Source organism: Paraphaeosphaeria sporulosa (genome assembly GCF_001642045.1).
Source record: "Paraphaeosphaeria sporulosa strain AP3s5-JAC2a unplaced genomic scaffold CC84scaffold_4, whole genome shotgun sequence".
In the NCBI taxonomy this organism is placed as follows: Eukaryota; Fungi; Ascomycota; class Dothideomycetes; order Pleosporales; family Didymosphaeriaceae; genus Paraphaeosphaeria; species Paraphaeosphaeria sporulosa.
Window position 1 is genome coordinate 1,677,323 of NW_017253363.1, and position 21,342 is coordinate 1,698,664.

Consider the following 21,342-nt stretch of genomic DNA (forward strand, 5'->3'; position numbering starts at 1 on the left):
ACCAAGGTGCAGCTGAAATGTGTCGAGCTATTGGCTTGTCGCGATGTGATTCGGTACACCTTCCTGATGGTGGTTGTCAAGCTTTCACATGGTAATGTTGACCCCGCATTTGCGACACAGCCCATTGTGGTCGACGGTACTCTCCAGTGTATACACGATTCATAGAAGGAGCTTTGTGACAGCATGGCGGCTAGTTTGCAGGTGGTAATTGCTCTCTGTTGCAAGGGCGCATGGCTGCGGGCATTTGATAGATCAAGAGCGCACATCAGGCACGCTGGCAGCTACAAAAGGGCACTTGGACGCGTCGATCGCCGCGACGGCCCAATTGCAGCCCCTCCAAGATAGCTCTAGGTCGTTTCGGGGTTGCACGTTGCACAAAGCCGCAAGCTTAACCCCACCATTTCATCACCACCAGCTCGACCTCCCGTGTTGCTGCTTGCGTTGCCATTGTCGCCCGACCACGCGTTCACCCTACGACTTTCTCTGCACGGAACCCCCGGGCCATCCATCACTCCCCTAGCTTGATCGTTTGGGCGACGCCTTGATGGAGCTTGCCCGGCGCCTGGCCTCATCGCGATTGCCGTAGGAAGACGTCACGTCTTCCACAGCTAGCGATAGCCAGTATGCCCGAGCGCGGCCCCGATAGGACAGATGCTTCGAGCGCGAACGCCCGCCCCCGCGATGTCCAGGATGTTTCCAGAGCAGTGTTGCGCAGCGAGCAGGCGAAACGCTGGACCAAGCGGTATCGCACCGAGGTCGCTGCGAGCTCCAGCAGTCTGCTCTCGACCTTCGTCGCGGTGCGTGCACTCACTATACGCCATGAGACGTCGGCTGACAGCTCCAGTACCCTCTCGACTCGGTGAAGACGCGCCTGCAAGCGTACGTCCCCTTCGCCCCTTCCGCCCCGTACGAGACCTGACCATCGCAGCTACCAATTCAAGTCCTTCACCGACTGCGTTCTCCACACCTACAAGACGGAGGGGCTCCATGGCTTCTATCGGGGTATGCTCGCTTCATGCGGACGGCGAGGAATGTCAGCTGATGTTGCATCATAGGCGTCTGGTCACCACTCGCAAGCATCACGCTCGTGCGGACGGTCTCATTCTCGATATACCAGAAATCAAAGTACGCCATCGACGACTGGATCTTCCGAACCACTGGAAGTTCTCCCCTTGTCATCGCGAACACGAAGGGCGCCTTACCTACACTATCCACAGTCGCATGTTTTGGACTCTCGGGAGCAACAGCGGGTGCTGCTATTACGGCTATAGCTTGTGAGAAACATAGATAAATCGAAAAGGTCGCAATACTCATGTGGCGTTACAGGTCCCTTCGAGCTGACCAAGTTGAGCGCGCAAATCTCCGTCTTGATGGCGGATCGGAAAGACGGTGGTGGCACGAATGACGCCGTCCGGAAAAGCTACCAGAATCTCGGAACATTCAGGACAGCGCAGAATCTCGTCAAGCATAGAGGCTGGATGGGTCTATATTCTGGCTTCCACTTGCACCTACGTATGTGACACCAAGAGACCCCTGTACATACCTTGTACTGATGCCCTATAGTTCGTGACACTATCGGCACTGGTATATACTTTGTGACGTACGAGAGCGTGAAGCAAATATTGTCGAATGCCCGTGGAAGCTCCCCTACAAGTCCACTGGCTGTCGTTGTAGCTGGCGGCATGTGTGGGCTCGTGAGCTGGGCTTGTGTAAGCTGCCAGTGGCAATCGCGAAGACACATCTGCTAATGTGCATCACAGATCTTCCCGATCGATACCGCCAAGAGCATCTACCAGCGAAACTGCCTCGTTGGTGGAAGGGAGAAAGCAGAGAGACCTAGGATACACTTCTTCAATGCGCGGATGTATCGGGGTATGCCATCCCAGGTCATCGCAGCTCGAATTGTCGCTAACATATGCCCAGGTCTCGGCGTGTCCATGAGCCGCTCGTGTGTCGTTAATGCCATTTTCTTTACAGCGTTTGAATTTACCAAGAAGCGCATCAACGGAATGACGTACGACGAGGAGCTTCTGCGCGAACACGGAGCATGAGAGTCCGTTGCGCGACTCCTGATATCAAGTTCCTTTTTTTCCCTGACCATAATTCTGGCGGGCTGCATAGAACATGGAGTTGGATGGAACCGGTTTGTAACCTAGGACATTTGCGGCTCGTACCAGGCATAGCATTGAATAAGCGAGCACGCGCGTCGTGCTTTGATGAAGCATTTCCCGCGAACACAAATTCTCAGTGCATCCCCTGCCACCCCAGAGTCAGATCGCGTTTGAGCAGATATCGCCCGGCCCCTCCCACGTCCACTCCCACCTCGCAACAAGCGTCCCTCCTCATAACCTCAACCGTGTCGTCCTGCAAACGATCCTGACATGTCCATGCTGCTCACTACGAAACGCGTGATTGCTCAGCGATTTTGTTCACATTAGAGCGGCACGGCGGCAGAATAGCGTACCATCCTGTCACCGCGTTGGTAGAGCGATCGAGAAGACGAGGACTTGGCCACAAGGTGCCGTACAGTCGGTCAAGTTTCGAATTGAGGAATCGAGGAGTCTATGAGGATAAAAGGGTGGCTCCTCGCTTCTTGGTCCGGTGGAGTGTGTTTGATGAATGCTGGGGTCAGTAAACATGGTGTGCGGGCTAGGACACGAGCGGCTGAATAGGAGTTGTAAAGTACATGAGGTGTTTAGGCTTGAGGATTCAGAAGTTGTGACAGTGGGCTTTACTATAATTCCCAGAGCCGTGGTCGATTGGAGGAACGTGGAAAGGATCAGGACGATTGCTAGTTGCGATGTAGCCAGGAAGGTCTTTTAAGCTGGTCCATATCGCTTGGCAGGGTACACACAACGCGAGCTGGATGCGATTGAGGGCCTGCATTGAAGTTCTGAGAAACCAACTCACTGGCCGCGCCGGCACTCGGTTGGGGCGTCTGTCACAACTCGGAGTTATAGAGCAAGTCAGACATGAAAGATTACGGAACAGATTTATCGCCATGGCCTGCTGAAGAAGCCTTCGGTGACATGTATGGTTTGATCCTTCTGGGTTGGCATTCTAGGTCGAGTTAGTGGATTGGGATCTGCCAGTGAAGTTTTGTGACTTGAACTTAAAGCGTTGAACTTTGTGGGTTGAAATAGAGTCAGCCAGTGACGTTCTGTGGAGTGACAAGAGGGTTGGCAGAAGGCCACCGAGACCCTTGTTTTGTGTGGTTCGGTGATTCTTCGAGCATGTAGCAGAATTTGAGATACCAAGCAAATGTGTCTGTTCGTGGGTGCACATGATGGCATGTTGAGAGATGGTATCCCAAGATATAAAAGAGCCGGCTCGGTTAAAGCGACAGCTGGAGGCTGTGGTGTGTTGCTTCGAAATGATCTTAAGATCTGATCTAAAGCTGGCAATGGTGGAAAATCTTTTGTCAGAACACAACAACAACATAAGTGATAGTTCCTCTGAACGGCAGACATCATTTACAGGTGTATCATTGCAATGCTCCCTAGTTGACCTGTATATATCCCCAACAGACCAACCATTAGATATGTGAAGCACAATGCGATGTTCTGTATTGCAGGAAGAGAGGCCGACGCTTGTGCGGAGCTGATTCCTTCGAGAGGCCATTGGTCGGATTTCAAGGCAACGCTGTAGGCACCCTTCGCGAAGAAAGAAACATGAGTCAAGCTCTAAATCGGAGGTTGAAGTGCGTCCAATGAACAAAGGACTATTATTGACAGCGATCCTATTTGGGTACGTTTTTCACAAGCATATATATCCTTGTGCCAGCCTGCGACGGCGTGGGATCATCAAATTTTGCCGAGGCCGCCAAAGCTCCTGAATTTCCACGTCGTGCCCAAGCTCTTCGTACGCTAACAGGCATGAAGTCAAAGCTCATTGCGTGAGATTTGCCCATAAGTCGGCTGGCGTTGCCATGCTTCCTTGGTACTGCCCCATCGTCTCATGATGCCGTGTGCAGTTGCTGCCAAAATGACAGCTCGCCTCCTCACTGACCACGCCACGTTTGTCTTTCCACCCCCACATCGGTCAAGCCGTATATGCATGTCGTCTGGTGTAATCCTGGAAGAGCGCTCTGATACATAACATGCCGCTCACTTATACTGCCAGATTTGTTCTCGCGATCTATCCTCCAGTCCATCACTCCAGACTAGCCCATGTCGCTTGCGATTGAAACTACGAATTTACCACACAATAACATGGAGCATTCGGCTTATTGGTATGATGGGATCATTTCGTCCATTATACGGCCTGCGAACGATGGATGGCTCCGGAAACGTTGCCTTCTGAGGTCCCACGTTGGCGTGCTTATCGGGACGCGTATCGATTCGATAATGCTCGTGGAACGATCGGTTCGGATGACCTGCGAATGCGACGCTTCAACGAGCATAAGACGGTCGCCGAATAGCTACATGCCGTGGCACAATAAGTGCTGGAAGTGCTGGCTCTGGTACAAACTAGAGTATGCTATTAGAGTAAGGACGCGTATCACTATACATCATCAGCAGAACGACCGCACCTTCACGTTTTAGATCGGCCCGCAAGTCTCCCTTCGTGGAGAAGAAAAGAACATGTGTAACCGCCATACCTGGATATGCAAGGGGCGCGCGGTTTGTTGCATATTCAGCGCGCTTGGTCCTCGGCAGGGTCTAACCCAAATCCAATTCCAACGTCAAGTGGAAAGTCTAGTAACCTAGGGAAGCATCCCGAAGATGAGGAAGACTTTGTGAGTGAGGAAGAAGGCTACGGTCGACATGTTTGAACACGAGGCTGCGCACGTGTGCTTGGGGTGCATCTCGCTTCGGGAGTCCCGCCAGCAAGTACCAATCCTGTTTGCACCACCTGGGAAGGCTAACGACCTACACAGTCTGTTTTCCAGTCCTCGGTTCACATAGCTATGGGACGACATCTAGCAATTAACAGCATGAACTTGAAGCACCCTGTTCGGCGTATCGATCGGAGCTTTCGTTAGCCGCTCTGCATATGTGCTGTGCGGATTAGATGCGTCATGCCGGTCTGCAACGCCACGCTGCTGCCCAACTATGCCAGTGCGAGCTGATGCACACTGTTCGGCGGCAGTTCGACATCCAAGGAGGTGCTGGCGCACAGCATGCTGAGTTTTAGCTCTTGCGACGACAGTGTGATGTCCTCTGCAATCACGATTTCAGCGTCGTTCCCTCGTATATCGAGCGCAGCCCCGGAGCGATTGGAGGCAAGGCGTCTCGATGCCACGACAATCTTCTAGAAAGAACATAGAATCGATTCGAAGTCGGTCCTTTCGTCGAAACAATGAGGACTCATTGGTCGTTGAGCTGTAACCACGGCCACAACTTCTGTGTTTTATCCAGTGGCCGGGTTTGGCCTGCTGCAACGACGACTCGTGCACCCATTGCTGGTGCATAACGCCGTTATAAGTGGTCAACGATGGGATGGTGACAACGGAGTGAGCAGGCAACTCAGCGACAGACCATAATCCACCTTGTGGGAATACCAATTGCACTGCAATCCGCCCGGGCGCTAGGTTTGGCTTTTCTGCGCCACCGATATTGGCAATTATCACGACAAGAAGAATACTTGCAGCACTATTCTGCCTGTTGTGGATAGCCCACGGATTATTACAACATCACGATTGTGCAGTTCATGGAAGCTTACAATGCTCAACTCAGGCCACCACGGTCATTAACAAGACTGCGATAACGTGAGTTTTCGAAGCTGTCGACAATGCTCGGAGGCCATACGTTCTACCGAGGCGAAGCTCAACGCGTTATGTTAATGGCCAGATCCGTCCACCTCGCGCGTATCCCGGAGCCTCACATAGGCGGTGACTTAGCCACAATAGACAACGAGGTCATAGATGCCACGGCACGGTGATTTGCAAATTACCAGCACGAGTAAGCCCGACGCGCCACATAAAGGTAATTGCATTCGAGGCTAGTAAAAGGCTCCGGTTTCCTATTCCTTATCGCCTGTGAACTGCTCCCGACCGCATTACACCGCTTCCTTGACTGGCCGTGCGTGCACTGACGCCCGTGCGGCCAGAGGCAAGCTCTCGCCCGTTTGCTCGAACGCTCCTCTCCCCCTCGTTCCTCCATCCCCGCTGCAGCACACAACACCAATCTGCAAAACGGACTGACTCCCGTCGGCCTTACACCGCTCTCTTTGCTTGGTGTACGGCGCACTGTTGCCGTCTCGGCAGAATCAAGTTCTCGTCTTCGTGTTCACCCACTCTCCACCTCCTTCCCTCCCCGCTGCCACCTTGCTGCCCTCTTCTGCAATCCACTGGCGCTCCTGCACCTCGACCCAGCACACGACTTGGGGCTTCTACGGACGCCAGCCATCGTCTTAGAGCTACACCTCTCGCCGTGCGAATTTGCACACAGATACTTTAGTGCAGTGATTCCGGTCACGCCGCACCGGCATTAAAGCGACCTCTACCTTTGCACTGATACCGAACCCTGCGGGCGGGCTCTACATTTTCTTCATACAACACACCAGGCAGTGGATCTGCAGACCCGCACTCCTCCATCGCTGTCGATCTTCTAAATCTTGCGCAGCTCAAGCAGGTCACTTTCTATAATCTTCTGAGCATTGTCGGCGCCAGGAAAATCGAGCCAGCATACAGCGTTACGCTAGGTCTCGTTTAACAAGCTCTCTTCGCGCCGTTCCAGCGAGCTCGCCCCGGGAGACAACGTCCACTGCTAAGGCAGCTAAGGCTCAGCCATCTAAGCACCGCGTTGCTTGTATCGACACCCAGGCCGTTGGTCTACTTTCCGGCGCCAAAAGCCCACGCTCGCCATCTCCCGCAAAATCGCACTTCACACGGTTTCACACCCACTGCCGCAATACCAGCCCCCACGCTCATCATCCTCCACTGCGGCACCGCACTCTACTCAGCTGCACACCTGCTGCTACACCGCGAGCACCCACATAACTTACGCCACAGTCCAGGACGAGTGAGCCTCCCGTGCAAAATTCCCGCAGCACTACAAGAAATCTCACACGGGAGATCATTGAAAATATCCACCTCGCAGGCTATAAGCTATCAATCGCGGCGCACTGTTGCTTGCGGGTCTTGAGCATTCACAGACAAGCTCGTGCCAGACGTACAGGGAAGGCTCCCACGAAGCTTGCCCAATCGACCCTAACAGTTGATCCACTGCTATTCGGCGGACACAACCCTACCATGGACAAGACATCTACGCAACCAGCAGAGATGCCGTCCCGGTCAAAGGAGAACATGGCGCAAATGGCCTCTGTAGGAGTTCGGGATTACGGTAGGCGGCCAGTCGCTTTTTCTGAGCTTCTTATGAAAAAGGCCTAACTTTACCGCAGGCGAAGGAACCTCGCCTACTCAGGACAACACGCAAGCGCGTACCTTCCTGGAGGGGGCTTCCCAAATGCATCTCCGATCTACGCAAAGTCTGCCATGTGGTGCTGCTGTACTGCTCGAGCCGTCGATACGGGCTAGCGGACTACACAGCCTGGTTACGATGCATGGCCGTCCCACTGCCAACACAACTCCATTTACCAACTTCTCCATACCTTCTCTCGGGCCACCTTCCGAAGAGTGCACCGACGGGACTCGAGCCACTCTCGCTGTGGTTGCCTTATCAGACGGACCATCTCAGTCCGTCGAGCCCGCCGACGAACCCTTCCTAACTGCGAGCCACACTATCATATCTCTCCCTACCACAGCATCCCCTCTCCCAAGCACATTGTTTTTGCCATATGCATATGCTCCTCCGGCGGTGGGCAAGCTGGCCCCACCCGGACGAGGCGCTTGGTTTCGCACGACTTGGCAACGTATAGTCGACAAACTATCTCAATCGTCGAATCGGCAACTGTCGCGGGCCACACATATGCCAGCTGGCTCTTATCCACCGCCGCGGTTTGAGCGCACCATTGACCTCAATCTGACGCAGTTAAACGGCGAAATCTATAAGTGCTCCGCGAGGGCATTGATCGACATACATAGTCCCTGTAATCTCATCAGCGCTTCCATGATCGAGGGTTTTCCTCCTCTCGTCTATGAATCGACCGAACGAAAATGTTACGCTCGAACTCCAGCTGGATTGGCATATTCGAATGGACGCGTCAAGGCCAGATGGCACTGTGAAGATCGGGCGAACTTCGATCCTACTTTCGAGGAGGCAGAATTCTGGGTCATGGAACACGATATCGGCTGTGACATCGTACTGGGCGAACCGACCATTCGAGAACATCGTCTTCTCCAGCCTGAGTCCTGGATACCCCTGGCAGTTCCCATGGGTTGTCATACGCGCCAAATTCAAGTTGAACGTATGCATTATCTTTTCGTAGCCTAGACATGTAACTAACGTAGTGATAGGCAGCAGCATCTCTTCGAGAGATGCTTCAGCTGAGCAGGTACGTCAGAACGAGTATCGTCTGATGGGGCAGTCTAGTTCGTACGAGGTTCGTTGCCAATGGCTACTGAGGTGCCTCGCTGACATACAACCACAGCAACAACGCCACGCTTATGCGCACGGCCAAGCGCATAACTACGTCAGGATGGCATACGATAACCTGTATGCTGCCAGGTATGAAGAGGCGAAGCGGGAGTTCGACAAACTGTCATATCGAGGGCGATGAGATCAAGCCTCCAGGGCAGCAACAATATGTGATCGAATACGATCATTGTAACGTCCGCGTAGTCCAGAGTCTTCGGAACACTTTCGATATTTCTGGAGCATCGCATTGCTTCCACGCATGGTCGGTTCCATCGGCTGAGTGTGTCGCCACATCAGTGTGGCCTGCATCTTTTGCTTTCACACGAAGTCGAAGAGCATTTCGTACGCCGGAATCGTTACATCATTGCCATGATTCCACGAGCTGTTAGCCTTTCTTGTACATACATTTGGATATTGGGGCCACTCACCTTACGCAACGCCGTCTATTATCTGTTGTCAGTAAGAGAATGAAGGTGCATCTGGCCCCAACAACATTGCGATGCCCTTTCCTCGCTTTCCGGACGTGATTTCTTTTTTGGGTTCTAGGATCAGATCTATGAGCTCTCATTCTTCAATGAGCTTCGATGATTATTTTCAAAAGCTGAATCGGAGTCGAGGTACAAGTAAAAAGCATCGATGCAACATTGGGGGAAAAGCGCCTTATCATGCCCGCTTCGTCAGAAGCAATAATCTCGCGCTCCGTTCCAACAACAGGGGTCCTTCATGCACATACAAGGATAACAACATTGCGGCGCCTGAGCGGCAAGCCGCTTTGCACACCAACAACAATTATGTATCAAAGAGGCGTTACATTTTATTACGTAAATGAAGCATGTTTTCGACTCCCGGCTGATGACCCTCGTTGGGTCGCGTGGCTTACCCAAATACCGTATCATAGTAGACATGGAAGTATGCAAGGGTCGACTTTGAGAACTGATGCAATAGACTGCGAATGACTTTTCGCAGCAAATGGTCGTTCCTTCAAGATTTGTCTGCGCTCACGAAGACGACCTGAACGGCAGCAAATCTATACCAGCGTCAGCTTCGAGCGTATAAAGAAGTGTTATGACTTACGCCGCAGTTATCGCAAACACTTCTGCGCGCTTGGCATTCGTAAATGCACTCAGACATAGAGACACTAGCACGTTGAATGCCGCGATGATGCCCAATCTGGCAGCCGTTGACTGCACCTTGTATAAAATCACAATCGAGCCTATCGGAAGCAGAGATGCAATCACGCTCGTCATCCAATATGTTATCTGCATAACTTTGATGTCCTCGTAACCGATGATGCCACGCATGTCCGCTCGAGACGAACGTAAGAAGCAAGAACAGCCACAACGAACCAGTTTTGTGATTGCGTTATCCACGACCCAGTTGGAGAAAGGATCCTCCTTCTTCCTTGGGCATAGGCTCGCAAGATCGGGGCTGTGTGAATCTGGCTTTGAAAGTGAACCCCATATTGCAGCGTCGGGGCCGAGGAGGCAAAGATCCATGTGCGCCTTGCTATGTAGAAAACGCTGCATATACTCGAGATCGTAACGATCAGGCTCTGGGTATGACAGTACTCGAGACTGTTGAATAAGCGCTTCGTCTATTCGGTAAATTAGCAGCAGCCCTGCAGTGGTTCTCAAATTGCAATACTCACTGTATTGCCACAGTGTTTCCCTGATCGTATGGACCAGGTCCAATTGCTTTGAGTCTCCGTTACTTCGAGAGTTGCGCAAGTGAAACCAATTCAGTGCATATTTGGCTTTGTATTCTATGCTGCTGCTGTGGTCCTCTGCCTGTTGTTTCCGTAGCTCATCCTCGAGCAAGACAAGTTCTGCCTGTAGATAGAGGAGGTTTTCAGCGTTTAGTGCACCAAAACGACGAAATATAGCCATTTCTGGCCGTTGCTCTATCTGTGCCGCCAGCATCGGATAGCCTTTCGGCTTCTCGTGAGAAGCATTGTTTGAGTTTCTTGAGGTCGTTGCTACTGGGGTCATTGGATAGCCATTCAACATGGATGGTGGGTCGTGAGTCGGATCCATGCCGCAGAGTATAGTACGAACTAAGAGATGAAGTTGGAGTAAACATGTAAGATATCGTGCGGTTAGAGTCTTGCATCAGGCTATCTCCCCCAAGAGTTCAAAGTGGTGCTCTTAGGGGACCTGACTCCGAGTAATCTTGACCGGAAGCATTCTGAGGGTGTACAGCTTTTGGGACTGAGATGACATTGGTCGTCCGCCTGCATCTAAGTATGTATGCTGCGTCTACAGAGCCATCTAGGGCCAATATGACAGGGCTGAGAATCATCTTCAAGAGCGAACCTAGGTTTAGAAAGCCTTATATCCGCGACTTTCGTGAAAGTCTTCAGAGAGTTGTGGCCTTGACGTATATAAGTAAAATAGTTTGGGGTCTTCAATATGAGTCAAAGTCGACCTTGCGATATCATTCACAGTATGGTCGGGCACTTTTCCCTACCTTGGGCTATGTTTATCAGCTGGAGATCACTTACGTGATCCAACAACGATGACCCACATGTTGAAAATAAAGTCAGCGTCTCATATGGGCTAAGAATTGCAGTGCACGCTGTGATGGTGGGTTAGTGGTGTATCTGATTGGTGCACAGTAAGAAGGCAATCGCATTCACCGGGGGGGCAGCCGCAACTATCAGGCCAGCCTATCAAATTTGAACTGTACGCCTTCAACTGCAGATCTGACCAATGAGATGAAATTTATCAGCATACGATGCAGACTTGAATCAACATGCGTAACGAGGCTTCCTTTTGACCAATCAAATCTAATGTGACGCAAGCCACAACGATGTGCACCTCCATCAGTCCTGCAAAGCACAGACTGATATGCACGCGCGAACCAATGGCAACACTGCACGATCTGCACTGTGTACCATATGCCACGGGTCCTCCGGTGTTGCAGCCTGAGTTGGTAGCCTTTGATCATAGCCACAGATCCTGACCCGGACCTGCCAATGCGAGCTTTGCTCTCTGCATTACCGTCAGGCTGACTTTCTCAGCCTGGCACAGCCTGGTCGTTGCGGCGGGACTCGATTCTCTTCGTCTTCACCGCATACACCGCACATAGACCCTATCGAGGTTGCGCGCTACGCTCCAGTCTCCAAGCGCAGAATGTTCTCATGTTTCCCAATAAAGCCACGAACTAAGTCAAAGGTTCGTCTCCGGTCGACAGCGCTCAGGAGGGAGGGGTTAATGATCGATTGCTAACATGACACCATATATAGCATCGGAGAGCAACAACCCAAAGAACCCACACCATAGAAATCAACGCCAACTCCGATAGTGGAACACATATCTGGAAATCAGCAGCCGTATCGTACGATGCATCAACGGACGAGAATGTCGTCTCACGGTATTTGGTTACCGAAGTACTCAAAAAGCCAATCTATCCGGTTAACGAGGAGAAAAGAAGATCGTATCGGACAACAAAGGATGTCAGTGGATACACAGAGTTGGTTTGGTGTGTGGACAATAGTAGACACGTACAGTCGACGGAGTTCTTCGTGTCTTCGGAATATAGACCCAGATACGACGTGGTGTTCGGCAGGATCGGCACCAACCCATCACAAATAGCTTCAAAGAAGGCCCAATAATTTCGTTCGATTGATGTCAACGTTTCTACGCAAGCACCCTCGTACCGTACTGCAATCTTGGAGTTGCCAATGGAAATTACAACCGATCGATTCAACGACCCGGATTCCCAATTTAAAATACTTGAGTGTCTCACTATCACTTTATGAGAATGGAAATTTTGGGGACGAGTTTTATGGATCGCCGGGACATTATAAGTGAGGTCATGGCATCTCTCATACAGTGCCACGGCTGGAGTTTTACAAGTACGGTCAACATGAACATTAGGGCTCTGAAAACGCAGGATACATGAGCTTAGCACGATTCCCATTCGAATACGTAATTATTTATTGCTGAAATCCGGGCTATTTGGCTAGATGTCTAACTTCCAGTGCAGGAATCTTTCTACACTTTGCAGGACTGTGACTGAAGCTATGGCGGCTTGACGCTGTAACATGCCAAAAAATAGCTCTAAACCCATATAGTCTCTGAAAGTGCTCACAGTACTAGTCGACAACTCGAACATAAAGGGGGGATTTCCTCTGTGAATTGAGAAGATCGAGTGATGGAATTCAGCAACAGACTACGAGAGAGAGAGAGATCTTACAAAGCTTCCGTTTGACACTTAACATCTTCTCAGCAGGGTTTCGTTCGCCCTCCTGACAACACCGTTCCTCACCACCAAGTCCAAACCACGTGCACCGGTGGAATAGATTTCCTGATGGTAAGGGTCGAAATTTTCGCAACTTTGTAATCCTCGGATGTCTTAAAAATGAGGCAACCAGGAGGAAGTCCGCAGGAGGATCCAGGCCTTAACAGTACTCTGGTCGACCTAATACTGCTCTGCCTAACTGATAACGATCACAGCGCCATCTTCATCATTGATGGGTCAGCTCGCAAATAAATCCTACTACTGAGTGAACTACACGAGCCACGACGCGACCTCCCCAGTGTTTGCTATAAGAGCTCCCGAACGTGGATTTAAATGCGATACCTGTGAGTGCCGCGGAGAGGCTTGCCTAGCATCTAGGATATTGACTGCTGTAGGAAGAAGGGGCAAACAAGCACAATATTGGGCGGCAACTCCTACGACGAGGAGTGTGTTAGCAATCACTCTTGCAACGCAGCGTTCTCACTCATAGCAGTGATGCGTCCGGTCAAGCTTCCAATTATAGCAACTATCATACACTTTAGTTCTCCATCACAATCAGCGATGTATGCGTCGCACCTTTCGGTTCCCTTGCGACAGCACCATGATCAGTAGTACGTATTTCGTACGAGCTGTTATCAATTTCTGGCCTGCGATGAAAGTAGACAGAGCATTTCACACAGTGACCACAGTGGTCAAAATCAGAAATAGATTGCTCTCAATCGAGCCAACAGCGGGCGATGACTTTTGCGCTCTCTGCTCACATAAGTAACTCGACTTGATGTCGAGCTTGAGCAAATGCTTCAGTATATACGACGAAGTGGCAGACGGGAGTAGGAAAACTTGAATATGGCGACAACAGGCGTATTCCTAATACTATGTGTAGATTGCGTCTATAATTTACCCAGTTTGGGTCTAGACTTTCACATACGACCACAGGACCCTGAAAACAGAGCTTCCCGTTCGCTCAGCTGTACTTAAGCAGGGTACCGGCGGATTAGTACGAAAGTTGGTGACAATTTCGGAATCCCCGCTGTTGTATGTTTTTGCAATTTTGCTGGTGTGGGCGGATCAGCTCGTTCAGCGATGTGGGTCGCGCGAAGCTGGGTGAGTGACCATGGTCACGTGACGGCGTGATAGCGTATTAATAGTAGTGCTGTTTGTTTTTCTATCATCTTACCACCACAGAAGAGAGGTCTTCCATCCATGGTTTTGCGTTGTTACAGTTTTGGTACCATAGGTTGCCGCAGAACGAAAGACTCTAGGCACTGATTGAACAGCCACTTTCCACCAACCTCTGCACCTGTATGAACTTACATGCGCCTCGAGTACCACAACTCCTCGTTTCTCATGGTCGCACACCTTAGTAAATCCAAAAAGAAGACAACTCACTTCTGAACGATTTACATTTACTTTCGTAAAGAAGCTACACTAACATACCAACGATCACAATTGTTGAACTGAACGAAACTTGCGGGCAAGTAAAATTAAACATGCGGCTAATGGATTCGAGGGGGGTCTTTTGAGAATATGAAAAGGACCGTCGGCCACATTGCGTTCAGAGACGAAAGATCATCGCACCCCATCGCATCCCACTTCATATCATGGGTACGTGAAGGTTGACGGTTCAAAAGCCCTCTACGGCCATCTTACGTGCATGTGCGCCTTGCTGCTAATCAGAAATCATAAAGATGTGGTACCTTACCGAAGGGGGATTTCTCCAAGGCTCGTCAACAGAATCATGATCAGCAGCCTTAACCTACGAGGTGAAGTGGCATAGAGTATATTAAGTGACCTCAAAGTATATCCTTCATCAGTCTAGCGAGTATCCCAGTCAACAGGTTAGATAAAAGTACGCTAGCGTTGAGGAAAGAACTCTTCTTGTGAATAGTTGTGCGGCATTGCAACACGTGGCTGGGGCCCACGACCGTCTGATCCGCGATTCCTTAAGACCTACACCGCGAGTGGAGCGTTTCCCATTCGAAGAATAGACAATTTGAGAACAAGCAGTCCGCCAGGCTTTGAAAGCGTCGCGGGTCTGCGAAAACTCTAGAGCAAGTGTACGTCATAGATCGTGGCGCGAGATGAACATATTTTTTGGTAACAAAAGATGGAATCACATCACTGCCAACGCTTTTGTTTATTTGTTTGTTTATTTATTCATTTATCTCGTTTTGGCTCTACACCTGCCGTCTACCATGGGTAGCTCGTCCGAGACCCGATAGATAGAAATACACATAGACTCGTGAAAAAGCTCGCAAAAAGCAGTATGATGTCACATCGGACGCAGCCATCCACATCCATCCACTTCGACCCCGCATTCACGCGTACAGCCAACCCGGTCCCAAGATAAAGAAATTCTCCGCATACACACATGATGGGTAAACGCCACACCGCCGTAGCTTTTGTAAATGCACACATTAGGGGTGAAGCGTCGTGGTCACCTGGCCACACGCAGACATAGAGTGAACATGAGATGATATCGAAAAGTGGAGGGGACACCAACGCTGTGTCTGTACAGTACAGTCAGCTGGTGCGTCTCGCTCCAAGAAGAAATCGCGTGTCAAACCGGCCAGCGGGTCTGAAATCGTAGTCGTAATGGGGTATCGTTACAGGCGCTCGCGTTGCTGGATCCGCTCTACGCGGTCAGCAACGGGGCGGCGCAGGCCTACCGAGGCCCAAAAATCATCGGAGACGTCTTCTCTCCGTGCCAGCCTCTCTAGCAGCACTCGGGCATCGCGGAGCTCCTGGTCCAGTGGCATCTCTTCATCGGTGGCAGCACGTTCCTCAGCTGCAAGCTGCTCCTCCATACGACGGGCGTGCTCGAAGGGCACTTCGCCGTAGAAGCTCCGTACGTAAGCTGTCGACTCCCGGGACTGCTCACGGATAGCGCGTGAGTAGGGCCCTCGCGTAGGAGGTGGTCCATTTGACGTTGTCCCCGCCGTGTGTCTTCGGCGCATGGAATTTGAATCGAGAACCTCGTCCTCTGCTTCCGTGTCCGAGGCACTATCGTCTTCGGACGTGTCGCATGCACGCAGGAAGTCAGCCGACCAAGACTGACGCCGTGACGGAATTGTCAGGTGAGTGCGCGAAGAAGTGGCCGAGTTGGTGTTGGAGTTGGAGCTTCCGGCGCGCGAGCTGGGATGTGAGGTGGAGAAGGATGCCGATGCCGCGGCCGAGGCAAAAGAGGACTCTGCCGTGGGAGCCAGGGGATCGGGTGCGACGCTGGTGAGCATCGTCTCCCAGTGGTCGTCGACTACCGGACTCACGCTGCGCTCGCGGTCGCCCAGCCCATCGAATGTCGTCGCCGGACTCCATGACTCGCGCAAGGAGCTGGAGGGCAGAGGACCGTCTGCGATGGTGCGGCGACCCATCCGGCGCAGCGGCGGGAAGCCCACTGCGTTGTCGCTGCTGTCCTCGTCTGCCTCTGCGGGGACGTCTTGGTCGGCCACAGGCGAGCGGTCGCCGGCGTGTCTGAGCGTGTGAGAGCGGGTAAGGCCAGTTCGCCGCAGGACGGGACCGCTCCGCCGGTGCTCGACGTGTATGGCGGGTGCAAAGTTGGGGGTGAGTGCGGGCAGCGTGCGACGGCCCCCCGTGCGACGCTCGGCGGCGTCGATGACGAGGCTGAAGTAGGAGCGCGCGGACGAGCCATCGTCTTGGGGCGCGTGCTCTTCGCGTCGCTGGGGATTGCGCGCGGGGACGTTGGGGGCAGGTGGGTAGGGCCTCGCGGGGCGCTCCCGCGAGCGCAGAGCTGTCTGCACGTCGAAGTCGCGCGCCCGTGGAGAACGCGTGGGTCGGCGCCTTCTGATGGGCGAGCGCGACAGGCTGGTGGGGTCCTTGAGCGCCTGCGAGGGCGCCTCGGGGGACGGCGCGCGCCACACTGGAAGACCCATTGTGTGCGGGGCAGCGACAGCGCGGAGGCAGATGGCGGGCGATGAGGGGAGATGCTGCTGTTGATGTGGCGACCCGGCGAGGTGCCTGAGGAGGAAGTCGGGGAGGCGGGTGCGAAGCGAGCGGGCCTGGCCTAAACAGTGAGGCTGAGGGAGAACGGGCTGGCTGCGCAGGAATGCAATGCCGCAACGAGCTCTGCGCGCGCCGGCTATGTATCTCGCGCGCAGCGGGCCGGCAGCAGTGGGCGATGGGTGAGCACGACAGCGCAGCAGATCGGCACGAGGGACAGGCTCGTCGCAGGCTGCGCGCTGTGTTGTGGTATCCTCTTGTTTGATGCTCGCTGACGGCCTAGGGCTGCGGCCGATCACGTGGCAAAGCCCCAGGGGCCGTGCACCGCCTACATGTTAATCCCCGAAAATGCCAAGCTATCTTCTCGTCCACCGAAGTCCTCGACTCATCGCCATCTGCGGAACACTGTGACTCTTCGTTTCAAAACGTCCGAAACACACCGCAATTGCCTGCGACCATCCATGCTCCTCCAGTAGTCCAAGCCCGTGCGATGATCCAGCCGGGGCTTGAGCGGATTGGCCGTCTGCTCCAGAACGTCCAGTTTCCCTGGAAAGCCGTACACGTCGCCGGGACCAACGGCAAGGGCTCTATATGTGCCTACACGAGCAATCTGTTGACGCGCAGACAACTCGCAAACGGCCGCTTCACGTCCCCTCACTTGGTCAACAGGTATGTTCGTCACGTGTCTCGCTCATCGTCGACCATTCTCTGACTATGGCTAGATGGGACTGCATCAACATTAACAATGAACCGGTTGAAGAACAGGAGTTCCTCAGAATCGAGAATCATTATAAGCAGCTGAGCGAGCGGGAGAATATCGAAGCCTCCGAGTTCGAGCTCCTCACCGCAACCGCGTTCACCCTGTTCAACGAGAAACAGGTCGAGGTCGGCATCATAGAGGTGGGCATGGGCGGCAAGCTCGATGCTACCAACATCTTAAACAACCAAGTTGTCTCCGTCGTGTCCAAGATTGCTCAAGACCACCAGGGCTTCTTAGGCAACACGCTCGAGGAAATTGCGTCGCACAAGGCCGGCATCCTGCGACCCAATGTTCCGTTCATCGTGAATCCCATGAACGAGTTTCGTGTGCACGAAGTTATCGAAAATTATGCGAAAGAGATAGGAGCCGGGCCGCGAATTCTGGTAGATACCGAGGAACTCAGGAACGAAATTTACAAAACCAAATACTGGAAACAATTCTCCGAAAGCCTGCTTCCCTTCCAGCGCGACAACGCTATCCTGGCTTTGCTTGCATATTTCGAAGTACTCAAAAGCCTTGGGCTGAACGTGAAAACAATCAACACCCTGAAGATGCTTGATAAGATGCGGAACAAAGTGACTCTTCCGGGACGCATGCAGATGGTGTACGTCCCTGTCGTTTTTGCGAAAAGGCAGGGGGTCCTGGTCGATGGTGCTCATAATCCAGATGCTGCCCAGAGCCTCAAAGCATATGTGGATCAGAAGATGAGACACAAACAAGACGATCGGGATGCCCCGATAACGTGGGTCCTGGCCATGACAGAGGGGAAGGATCCTCGTCAAGTTCTTCAAATCCTCCTCAAGCCCGGCGACTACGTCGTCACCACTGCATTTGACCCCGTTGATGGCATGCCTTGGGTAAGATCTATGGACCCGAACGAATTGCTGAGTATCGCGCGAGAGGTCTGTCCTCGCATCACAGGTTTAGCCGTACCGAAGCGCGGCGCATATCGGGCGTTGTGCACCGCAAAATACCTGGCGAGATTAACGAAACGTGAACAAATCGTCCTAACAGGCAGCCTGTACCTTGTTGGCGATTTTTTTCGCGACCACGAAGTTGGACGGCAGTCTTTCAAGTATGAGAAGGGCTTCCCAGCCATACGGGAGATTGATCTGGATGAGAAGGCCCGTGTGAATGAATTTCTCGAAGACGTCGCACGGGGCGCACCTGGAGCTGGGAGTGCCCGTTTGAATGAGCTTAGCGAGGAGAGAAGATGGAGCCCTTTTGGAACGAATCTTCAAAAAGTGAACGAAGTACACAGCTCGCCAGCAACGTCAGTCTCATCTTCGCCCATGCAGGGCGAATCTGAAAACCTTAGAAAACTGCGGATTGAAATTGCACAGCTGGAAAGGGAGATGCAGTCCTTCCAGGTTGTCAATTCCAAGAGTGCCCCCAGCACCCCGCCAGAGAAGGACAAGTTCTTCCAAGACTTTGGGGACTTTCGCGCTCAAGCAGAGGACTTTCGGCCAAGGAAAGATCCTCAAGTGGAACATCTCCCGTGGCAGAAAGGATTCGACTTCGCCGAAATCACAGAGAAGCCAAAAGAACGCCGGTTCAAACCCGTTGGCGATGCGCCAATCAGAGAAGCAACACCACTCAAGATTCGAAAGTTTGCCAATGCGGACAAGAAGGATCCTCACAGGTCTCTGGATCAGATGATAAAAGATGCAGAGGAGCAATTCAATCCGGTGAAGGATTCTACTGAAGCCACATTAGCCTGGGATCAGATAGTAAGAGAGGCTGAGTTGCAGGCAGATGGAGCCAGCGGCAAGTCTAGACGCCGACGAAGGCGCGCGGACTCGTTTTGAGATGCCCATATAAGGATTGTACGTGTAGAGTTGGGTATTCGCAGCATAGCATCGGCGCAGTGGGTGGTGCATCTCCAATCAACTTGGCGACATTGGGGGAACATTATAAAGATTATTTTAAATACTGACATAGCGTATCAGATGACGGCAGAAATGAAGCATTCTGTACAGCGCAGGGTTTGGAAATGGTTATAGCAGCCTTCAAATTTCCGTAAGGAGCAGGTCAAGCGTCTAGCTCCAAAAGTCCCAGGATTTCGACCATTGTCACTTTCAAGGAGCAGCAAGAACAATCCACACTTACGATAGTCAAGCATCCGGTACATTTCTCGCCCGTCCTTGGTTGTTGCACAGATGCATTGGATCGCCATATCAGCACAGACCTTGAACGCGCAACCCCATTGGGTTGCAAACTGTCTTGTTTCCACCTTGTGTATTACCTACATCACCTTTAGCGCAGGGACACCTTCCTCGGTTCGCCCATGACATCCAACATCGCATGGTGCTGTGAAGAACCGACCCGGAAATCCCGATCGAGTTCGGGATTTCCGAGCATCCAAACACGCGCCGAACTGTCGAGCGGGCCGACCCTGGTCGACGACAGGGTTCGCGCCGGTAATGTAGACCTTTTGGGCATCCGACCCACTCCGCTCCTACGATGATCTCCCATTCAATCTGTTTGACGCGTTGCGTACGTCGTCGGTACCTGCATTCGGGACGTTTCGGCCAATATTGCTGCGAGCCAGATCGAGGAAAACGATGATCTCAAAGTATGTATAATGGACGGATCGACCCATAGTATCGATGACCAGCTTTGCTGCTCGAGTGGACTACAGAGATGCTGTTTATTCCCGTCTTTATTTTGCTTGGAGCCGTCGCTGCTGCCCGAGGCACTGCCAAACGCGACAACAGCAGCCTTGTGGTCACCAAAGTCCCAGACTACGTCCGTCCCTACGTCGTGCGCGCCTACACCCTTGACGGCGTTCGCATCGGCTCCCAAGTCTATCGCTTCCCCGTCACAGGGCCATCCTCAGACAATGCCTTTACGCTGATCAGCACCGCCGCGCCGGCGAGCAGCGAGCTGGGCGTCCTGCCCCACGTATGCCTTTCTCACCCTCAATATATACACCCATACTAACCAACCCCACAGATCCACCAAGCCCACTATGAGAACTTCTACGCCCTCCGCGGCCGCTTCGCCCTCTGGGCATCCAAGGACAACACCACGGCCGGTCGCATTTTCACGCCTGGCGACTACGGCGCCGTGCCCCCCAACACGACGCACAGTTTCCAGATTCTGGAGCCATTCACCGAAATGGTCGGCGTCATCCAGCCCGGCGGCTTCGAAGACCTCTTCTATTTCCTCGCCAGTGCAAATTACAGCTCTCAGACGTACGCGCCATTTCCACAGGGCAACTTCACAAGTCCCGGCGGCGACGCGGAGACGATTAGCAAGCTCCAGAAATTCGATGTCTGGGCGCAGCTGCAGTTCAGCCCGCCGATGGACTTCGATGCCAACGGGACGAGCGGGGATGAAGGCGCAGTGTGGCACAATGGCATCAACGAACTTGCATCCGACAGCGCGACCCCGTTCTTCGTTGCCAACGGGTACGGCCGCAAGACGCTGACCCCTGCCTCCGCGGACAACGCCTCGTACGCCGTCGTAGAGCCCTTCATCACAGCCACCCAATCCGAGGGCAATTTCACCGAGGGTACAATCACTTTATCCCGCCTACCGTCATCGTCTCAGCCCCAGGCGTGGAAATTGCCGGGGCATACGGCGCTGGAAGTCGTGGACGGGCTTGTAGGCGTGAAGGTGGACGGATATGAAGAGGAATTGAATCTGAGTGTGGGCGATGTGGTGTTTGTTCCGGCGGAGACGACGTGGAGTTTCTGGGGCGAGGCGGCGTTCTCGAAGGTGCTGTATGTGGGGCAGGGTAGGGACACGGTGGACGCGAGGTTGAGGGAGCAAGGGAGTGAGTGGGGAAGTGTGGTGTGGCCGGCATAGGCGAGGGGTGTATGTAGGATGAAACGAATCCAGTCTGAAAGGGAGAGTGGAAGAGTGATCACTTGTAATTGAAGATTTTGAAGCGTCGGC

General features: G+C 52.8%; 8 protein-coding genes across 8 annotated transcripts; 5 read left to right on the forward strand and 3 right to left on the reverse strand.

The window, feature by feature from the left end:
- Positions 1–151: 151 nt before the first annotated feature.
- Positions 152–2,522, forward strand: CC84DRAFT_638403 (mitochondrial carrier). Its single transcript, XM_018186980.1, has 8 exons — positions 152–797; positions 845–879; positions 929–1,002; positions 1,056–1,274; positions 1,327–1,512; positions 1,564–1,709; positions 1,761–1,872; positions 1,924–2,522. The coding sequence occupies exons 1-8, from the start codon at positions 624–626 to the stop codon at positions 2,049–2,051; spliced, it is 1,074 nt and encodes a 357-aa protein (XP_018037541.1). The 5' UTR covers positions 152–623; the 3' UTR covers positions 2,052–2,522.
- Positions 2,523–7,044: 4,522 nt separating this feature from the next.
- On the forward strand, positions 7,045–8,801 carry CC84DRAFT_642197 (uncharacterized protein). The gene is made up of 3 exons (XM_018186987.1): positions 7,045–7,286; positions 7,345–8,310; positions 8,360–8,801. The coding sequence occupies exons 1-3, from the start codon at positions 7,196–7,198 to the stop codon at positions 8,620–8,622; spliced, it is 1,320 nt and encodes a 439-aa protein (XP_018037542.1). The 5' UTR covers positions 7,045–7,195; the 3' UTR covers positions 8,623–8,801.
- Positions 8,802–9,550: 749 nt separating this feature from the next.
- On the reverse strand, positions 9,551–10,468 carry CC84DRAFT_1089552 (uncharacterized protein; the record flags this gene model as incomplete). The annotated part of the gene is made up of 1 exon (XM_018174313.1): positions 9,551–10,468. One exon carries the CDS (start codon positions 10,466–10,468, stop codon positions 9,551–9,553), a length of 918 nt encoding a protein of 305 aa, XP_018037543.1.
- An 820-nt stretch (positions 10,469–11,288) lies between these two features.
- Positions 11,289–12,462, forward strand: CC84DRAFT_1242420 (uncharacterized protein; the record flags this gene model as incomplete). Its single annotated transcript, XM_018184083.1, has 3 exons — positions 11,289–11,411; positions 11,486–11,653; positions 11,725–12,462. 3 exons carry the CDS (start codon positions 11,289–11,291, stop codon positions 12,091–12,093), a joined length of 660 nt encoding a protein of 219 aa, XP_018037544.1. The 3' UTR covers positions 12,094–12,462.
- A 2,379-nt stretch (positions 12,463–14,841) lies between these two features.
- CC84DRAFT_642227 (uncharacterized protein) lies at positions 14,842–15,234 on the reverse strand. Its single transcript, XM_018186988.1, has one exon. The coding sequence runs from the start codon at positions 15,138–15,140 to the stop codon at positions 14,913–14,915; it is 228 nt and encodes a 75-aa protein (XP_018037545.1). The 5' UTR covers positions 15,141–15,234; the 3' UTR covers positions 14,842–14,912.
- CC84DRAFT_642228 (uncharacterized protein) lies at positions 15,235–17,041 on the reverse strand. Its single transcript, XM_018186989.1, has one exon. It carries the CDS (start codon positions 16,610–16,612, stop codon positions 15,329–15,331), a length of 1,284 nt encoding a protein of 427 aa, XP_018037546.1. The 5' UTR covers positions 16,613–17,041; the 3' UTR covers positions 15,235–15,328.
- A 128-nt stretch (positions 17,042–17,169) lies between these two features.
- Positions 17,170–19,247, forward strand: CC84DRAFT_1216175 (FolC bifunctional protein; the record flags this gene model as incomplete). The annotated part of the gene is made up of 2 exons (XM_018182778.1): positions 17,170–17,348; positions 17,402–19,247. 2 exons carry the CDS (start codon positions 17,170–17,172, stop codon positions 19,245–19,247), a joined length of 2,025 nt encoding a protein of 674 aa, XP_018037547.1.
- Positions 19,248–20,082: 835 nt separating this feature from the next.
- Positions 20,083–21,252, forward strand: CC84DRAFT_1088471 (RmlC-like cupin; the record flags this gene model as incomplete). Its single annotated transcript, XM_018174254.1, has 2 exons — positions 20,083–20,343; positions 20,395–21,252. 2 exons carry the CDS (start codon positions 20,083–20,085, stop codon positions 21,250–21,252), a joined length of 1,119 nt encoding a protein of 372 aa, XP_018037548.1.
- Between the last annotated feature and the right edge of the window lie 90 nt (positions 21,253–21,342).

Excerpts from the sequence above, each read along its gene's own strand:
- CC84DRAFT_642227 (XM_018186988.1), bottom strand. The coding sequence starts at position 15,140 with ATGTGTGCATTTACAAAAGCTACGGCGGTGTGGCGTTTACCCATCATG.
- CC84DRAFT_642228 (XM_018186989.1), bottom strand. The coding sequence starts at position 16,612 with ATGGGTCTTCCAGTGTGGCGCGCGCCGTCCCCCGAGGCGCCCTCGCAG.
- CC84DRAFT_638403 (XM_018186980.1), top strand. The coding sequence starts at position 624 with ATGCCCGAGCGCGGCCCCGATAGGACAGATGCTTCGAGCGCGAACGCC. Across the intron at positions 798-844 it reads TGCTCTCGACCTTCGTCGCG|TACCCTCTCGACTCGGTGAA; the intron begins GTGCGTGCACTC and ends TGACAGCTCCAG. Across the intron at positions 1,003-1,055 it reads GCTCCATGGCTTCTATCGGG|GCGTCTGGTCACCACTCGCA; the intron begins GTATGCTCGCTT and ends GTTGCATCATAG.
- CC84DRAFT_642197 (XM_018186987.1), top strand. The coding sequence starts at position 7,196 with ATGGACAAGACATCTACGCAACCAGCAGAGATGCCGTCCCGGTCAAAG. Across the intron at positions 7,287-7,344 it reads TGTAGGAGTTCGGGATTACG|GCGAAGGAACCTCGCCTACT; the intron begins GTAGGCGGCCAG and ends ACTTTACCGCAG. Across the intron at positions 8,311-8,359 it reads GCGCCAAATTCAAGTTGAAC|GCAGCAGCATCTCTTCGAGA; the intron begins GTATGCATTATC and ends ACGTAGTGATAG.